General features: G+C 43.0%; 1 protein-coding gene across 2 annotated transcripts; it reads right to left on the minus strand.

Annotated features, from left to right (window-relative positions):
• Positions 1 to 413: 413 nt before the first annotated feature.
• On the minus strand, positions 414 to 5578 carry ZNF281 (zinc finger protein 281). 2 transcript variants are annotated; one of them, XM_059413055.1, is made up of 2 exons: positions 5457 to 5578; positions 414 to 5230 (listed from the first exon to the last, which is right to left on the minus strand). In XM_059413055.1, the coding sequence occupies exon 2, from the start codon at positions 5214 to 5216 to the stop codon at positions 2529 to 2531; it is 2688 nt and encodes an 895-aa protein (XP_059269038.1). In that variant the 5' UTR covers positions 5217 to 5230; positions 5457 to 5578; the 3' UTR covers positions 414 to 2528. The 2 variants fall into 2 exon arrangements, with proteins under 2 accessions (XP_059269038.1, XP_059269037.1); XM_059413054.1 differs by having other exon boundaries at positions 414 to 5234.
• Between the last annotated feature and the right edge of the window lie 785 nt (positions 5579 to 6363).

Here is a 6363-nt window from a genome sequence, read left to right on the forward strand (position 1 = left end):
TACAACCTTCTTGAGACAAAAAGGATCCATCTAGAACCAAAAGATACTGGAATCTGATTTTAAATGAGGTCTCAATAAATACTCTCTCTGGTATAATATTTAGAATAGGTAAACCCATTTCAACAAAACATGTTCTGATTTACATAATATTCCATTTCTACACTTCCATATATATATAGTGCACCTCACAGAAAATACTCACCCAGTTTTCACATAAAATAAACCTAGAAATATGAAAATACTTGAGTTCAAAAAAAAAAGAAAAACACCCCACAATAAAAATACAAGTCCCTAAAATTCAGTTTCATAACACCAATGTGAATTATTTTAGAAAATGTAGTTAATAAAAAAAAAAAAAAAACCTAAAAAATGTTACTGGATATTAAGTGATATCTCCTTTCTTCATTTTGTGATTAACAGGTCTTTTATTGGTAGTAAACTAGAGCAAACAATCAGAATAATACATATGCAGTATTCAGTACACACAATAAAAGTTAAAGAAATTCAAAACCTGTATAAAACAAACACTGGAGAAAAATCATACAGCTTAAGAGATACAGTGGTAAAGGTCCTCTCCATCCTTTGATTACAGCTTGTACTCTGTACCCAATAGAACTTACCGCACTTACCAAAATAAGAAATACAGACTTTTTAGTATTGAGTGTATTTAAAAGGATTAAACACATTTTCTAAGAAACTTGCAATGACAAATAGGTGACCCTTTAGCTGGTAAGCAGACTTAAGGGAGGAAAGTGGGGAAAGGAAATTAACTAATATTTTGTAACCATTTTTAATAATTTCTTATTTTCCAAACACTGCTTTCATAACAGAAGTGTTTTACACTTGCACAATATTAATTACTTTATTATACATGGAAGCCTGTGGTAGGCTGATTACACAATAAGACTGCAAACAACCAGTGGTACTTTTCTGACGTCAGAAGAGTACATAAGACTGAAACATCACCGAAAGTACATAAAAAACTCATCAGCATAAACATCAAAGTACATTAAAAAATATAATCAGGAAAAAAATACAATTGCTAAAAAGTGGTTTAGAGCAGAGCTACTGTCTTATCAGTAGCTTCAAATGGCAATTAGCGTTCATAGCAAGTTTTGATGACTTTACAAGACCCCTGTACAATACTGACTAATGCACCCTTTTAAAATGTACATTAAAGGCTGCAATTACACAAAGAGGTTCTGATGTCATTACTAAATGCAGACACTCTTCTCCCTCACATTAGAAAAAAAGTCACCGGTTGGAATTACAACCTTAGTAATATCTATAGCTCAGAGTATGTGGGGCTTTATTATACATGGAAATCTGTATGCGTTTTATTTTTTTAAAAAGGTACGTGGGGGTTATTTATCCCAGTGTTTAGTATTTGAATGCCATAAGGCATATAAAATGCCTAATGAATTACCTAATGGAATGTAAATCATTCTAAAATTGAAACTGTCCAGATAGAAGAGGAAACAAGGCAGGCTCAGAACTCTAAGAAAGAGGGTAGGTCAAGAACAAGAACAAAAAACAGAAGTGTGGGTGACATGTAATAACACAGACAAGAGAACAATGTTTTAAGCCATGTATAATAAATAACGCATACCCCAAATTTCAAAGAATTATGTAATTCCAACTTGGGTTCTAATACTGGTACCAATGAACCACTCAGTTATCAACACTGCCAGATATCATTAACTTCTACTGGAACTACAGCCTTGTTACAGTTGGGATGAGAGGGTGCTATTTTTTTTTCTTCTTTTATTAAAGCTATCATTCCAGGCTTTGATCAAAGATCCAAGAATATTTGTTCTACCAGGCTGGAATGAACGGTTTGGAAGTTCAGAGTACATTTAAAAGCTGCAACAAAATATAGGTAGCCAACATCTCAGAATTTTGGATCAGCCTAGATGGAGACAGCAATTTGAAATGTTTTCGATCCCTTACTTAAAAATGATGAAATGTTTATCAGCCCAGATAGAGCAATTTGAAATGTTTTCGATCCCTTACTTAAATGATGAAATGTATATCATACTATCTGTAAATTGGATATTCCATTACAGTGATAACGTACAGAATTCCCATGCGTTATTACACTTTCCTGAGAGTAAAGCAATTAGAATAACCTTAATCCTAGCAACAAAGTTTTTTTTGTGTATTTTTTGTTTTGTTTTTTTTTTGTAAAGTTTTTTTGTTTTTTGGGGTTTTTTTGTTTTTTGTTGGTTTTTTTTTTTTTTTTTGCATTTAAAACTTTTGGGCTATTCCCTGACGATCTATACATGTAAATTTGATTGCTAAACATTGTCACTTTGAATGTCAAACTATTTTTAATCTATTGATTTTGATTAAAAATCATAATACAAACAGAGCTAAAATCACGCTAACAAAATAAACTAAATATGAAAAGTTGCATTGAAAGGGCATTACATTATTCTTAATAGGATCGTGTAGAAACATTCCAATGGCAGTGTTCTCAAAATAAAACAAAATTACATTAGACCTCCAGCCTGGTCACTTTTGGGACCTTACCTGTAACTTTGGCTGGTGGGTGTCTTTACTCTTGTACTACATGGCTCACTTACATCAGACATCATATTTGTATACCCTGAGAAATCTGACACTGAAGTCCTTACTCTATGGTCCACTTCTCCATTAGAGTTAGTGATGAAGGTCATTGGCACCCTGCTGCCCGACTTAAACTGAGAACCAAACGCTTGTGCAAAGTTCTCAATCTGGTACGTTGTTCTAGGCTCTATGTCTTTCTGAGGATCTATCTGGCTAGCTAACTCCTGAGATGGAATCTGAAAGCTTGTTGAGGACTCTAAATTTTTCTGTTGTTCCTTCTGGCTAGTCAATTTCTGAGATGAGGACTGGAAGGCTGATGAAGTCTCTAAATTCTTCTGAGAATCTATCAGATCATCCAGCTCCTGGGAAGGTGTCAACTGCTGATGTGTAGCATCCAAAGCAGATAAATAAAGACCTGGTTGAGATCCAAACAACATCCCAAAAGGAGGCTTTGGCAATGAAGATGGCAACACTGAGGTAACAGATTGGCCGAAACCACACTCCAAAGGAGATGTAGTGTATATCTGTTTTTCTGGAAATAAAGTGTGGTTGTGGAGAGGTGAAGACAAACTGACAAACTGGAAACCGTGTCCAAGAGTAAAACCTGCATTAGTGGATTTTTCAAAAGCCTGTTGGAGGTATTTGGAGTATTCTTGCAACATGCTTGCCTTATCATTCGAAGGTGTTTGGGTGCCTGGGCTCAAATTTTCTTCTTGAACCAATTCTGAGTGTTCTCCTGAGGTGTGTAAATCCACTCGCGGTTCCGTTATATTGAAAGGATCCTCTTTCTGGCTTTCTGATTTGTTGGAGTATTGATCCAAAATACTTTGTAAAACCTCATCAGGAATTCCAGACTTGTCATGACAAGACTTAATTTCAGCATTAAGAGCTGAGGAGTCAATAAGGGACAATGGGGTCTCATTGTCCAAAACACTGACACCTGCAGACTGAATGACGGACTGTTGGGAGACCATGTGTCCCACGTTTATAGAAAAGGCACTGTTGCTGCTGGCAGTTGGTAAATATCTTCTTTTCTTTGAAAACTGCATGGCATCATCATAATTACTACTTATTTGACCTTGTTTGCCACTCGTACTTTGGAGAAGACTAATGGTCTCCACACTATTATTCGATACTATGCCAAGTGAGCCACTTGGTTTCCCAGACAAGGACTTCTGTCCAACTATGTCTGGTAATGGTGACACAAAATTAAGGTAGTTTTTATCTGTATTCTTTCTGCTTCCTTTTTTAAAGATCAATTTTGGCACCCTTTTCTGCAGTTCATCAATACCAGTGCCAATTATGCCTCCACTGGAAGACACAGTAGGCATTTCTACTGAGTAACTCTGCATGTTTATATTATTTGAAATTTGTGATTCATTTGTTTTACCAGTCTTATGTTCCTTATTTTCAACAGCTATGCTTTTTGACTTCGTTTTTCTCCTTGAAGAACTTGTATTTCCCTGAGACAACACAGCCAGATTACCCATATTGTTATGGGTTGATGACCCAGGTTCTGCACTAGCGGCTCCTTTAGCTATGGCTTCACCACACGTGCGCCTGTGCTTCAACAGTCTATCAGTCCTTGAAAAATACTGTTGGCAAGTGTCACATTTATATGGCTTTTCTCCACTATGCGTCCTCTTGTGTCTCTCCATATGGTACTTCTGAATAAACTTCATGCTGCACTGATCACATCCAAATGGCTTCTCTCTACTATGAATTTTCTCATGTCTCTGCAGTAGGTATTTCTGAATGAAACCCATACTACACTGGCTGCACTGGAAAGGTCTTTCTCCAGTATGAATGAGGACATGTCTCCGCAAATGATAGGAGCTTCTGAAAGCAGCGCTACAGTGATCACAGATATGAGGTTTCTGACTTGGGGAGAGGATGGCACCTTCTCCATCTCCAACCAAAGAAGGTTTGGAAGATGCACTTGGCTTCCTCTTGGCTTTGATTCCCTGAGATTCTGGCTTTGGCCTCTTTGCCTTTTTGACATTAGTGTCCTGCTTTGGCTCCTCATTGCCATGGTGGTCATCAGTCCTGCTACTGCTGCTGAGCAATACGTCGCGGTGGTGCTGGGCTGGTTGCTGCTGGGCATGCTGGTGGAGAATACTGAGGTCCTGGATGACGCCGTGGCTCCCCCCATCCCCACCTCCTAGGCCTGGAGATCTCTCTTCAGCCCCAGCGAACAGCCCCCCATAGTGGTGGTGGTGATGGTGGTGGTGGGACTGCTGCTCCTCAGGATCTGCGGGTTTCTCCTGTTTGATGCTGACCAAAGACTGCAAGAATCCCCAGGAGGTCCTCTGCGAGGGGAAGGCCGCGGCTGACGCCGCCGGCTCCTTCTTGAAAGTCATGTCCGGGGCTGGCGGAGGGGGGGGCTCAGCGGCCGGGGCTGCGGAGGTAGAGGAGGATAACACGCACTGCGGGGGAGGGGCGGCCGACCCCGCCGGCCGGGTGAAGCTGGTGACCGGGGGAAGCCGGTGGTTGAACATAACCATACCCTGGGGAAAGGTGGGTTCCATCTCTGCCCTCCTGCTGCTGCTGCCGCTGCCGCCGCCGCCACTACCGCCGCCGCCGGAGCCGCTACCACCGCTACTGCCGGTACCACCGCCGCCACTCAGGAACCCACTGCCGATTTTCATACCCCGGAGGAGGCCTGGCTGAGGAGAGGAGGAGGAAGAGGGAAGAGGGAGGAAAGGGGGTGGAACCGGGCCCCGGGCCGGGACCACCGCAGCGCCCAGGACCCCGCCGCGCCGCCGCCCAGACCGCAACGCGCCCAGCACTAATTCCCAGCCCGGCTGCCTCCGGCACCGGTACGCATGGTCCTGTGACTCTTCCCTAGGCCTCGCCCTCTCCCTCTCCGGCCCACCGGCAACACTTACGGGTACCGCCGCCGCCGCAGCCGCCGTCGCCTCCAGTTAATAAAAATAACGCCGTCCTCTCCACAATGGAATTAAAAGCCTCCCTTCTACTGCGCAGCCGCGGCGCGGTGTCTGCTGGGAACTCCTCAACCCAGCCAGAGGGGAGCTCTGTGGAGCCAGGGCGCCTGCGCCACAGCTTCCGCCCGGCCGGCCTGTCAATCACTGGGGCGGTTGGGCGGAGGGGAGGCCCGGAGCTCGAGGGGTGGGGATTTGGATCCCCTGCAGAAAGAGGCTTCCAGGCGAGCAGGCGTGATTGGTGGGCTGCACTGACGGAGATGGACGTGGATGAGGGCTTCTGGGGGAGGACGCTCAGGAGGTGGAACCCAAGGGGCGGGATTACGCGGGGCCGTAATGCGGCGTGGCTTGGGGGCTGCAGAGAAAGAGCCTGGCAGAAGAGGTGGGGGGAAACTGAGGACTAAAAGTGGGGGCTCTCTGTGCTTTACAGTTTGCAGTCCAGGTATGGAATCAAAATCCAAAGCCAGAAGTGGATCACTTAGGGCACTTTTGGTTCTACCTAAAGGCAGTAAACTTCAGGTGCTCAACATTTATTAAAAACATTGCTTCTGTTAAACCTCTTAGTTTGGAAAAAATAATGGGCTTTTGCATTTATAGGAGGAGCCTGCTTTGAAACCGCAATAGAGGTACCGTTGCAAAAAAAAAAAAAAAAGTTGTCTAATTGCCAACCTACCTGAAGGCTACTGGAAAAGGAAACCGCTTGTAATCCAGGTGCAGCAACCCTGTAAAACACGCCTACACACATACTTCATCATCATCAGAGGTTATTTAAATGCCCACATACCTTTTCAGTCTGGCTAATGAGTCTGTTTGCTATCTTATATTGTTGCCTAGCCCCTTACGTTACTTAACG

This window comes from Mustela nigripes, chromosome 10 (genome assembly GCF_022355385.1).
Source record: "Mustela nigripes isolate SB6536 chromosome 10, MUSNIG.SB6536, whole genome shotgun sequence".
In the NCBI taxonomy this organism is placed as follows: domain Eukaryota; kingdom Metazoa; phylum Chordata; class Mammalia; order Carnivora; family Mustelidae; genus Mustela; species Mustela nigripes.

Bases quoted from the DNA above. Each gene is read 5' to 3' on its own strand.
- ZNF281 (XM_059413055.1), bottom strand. From the start codon at position 5,216: ATGAAAATCGGCAGTGGGTTCCTGAGTGGCGGCGGTGGTACCGGCAGT.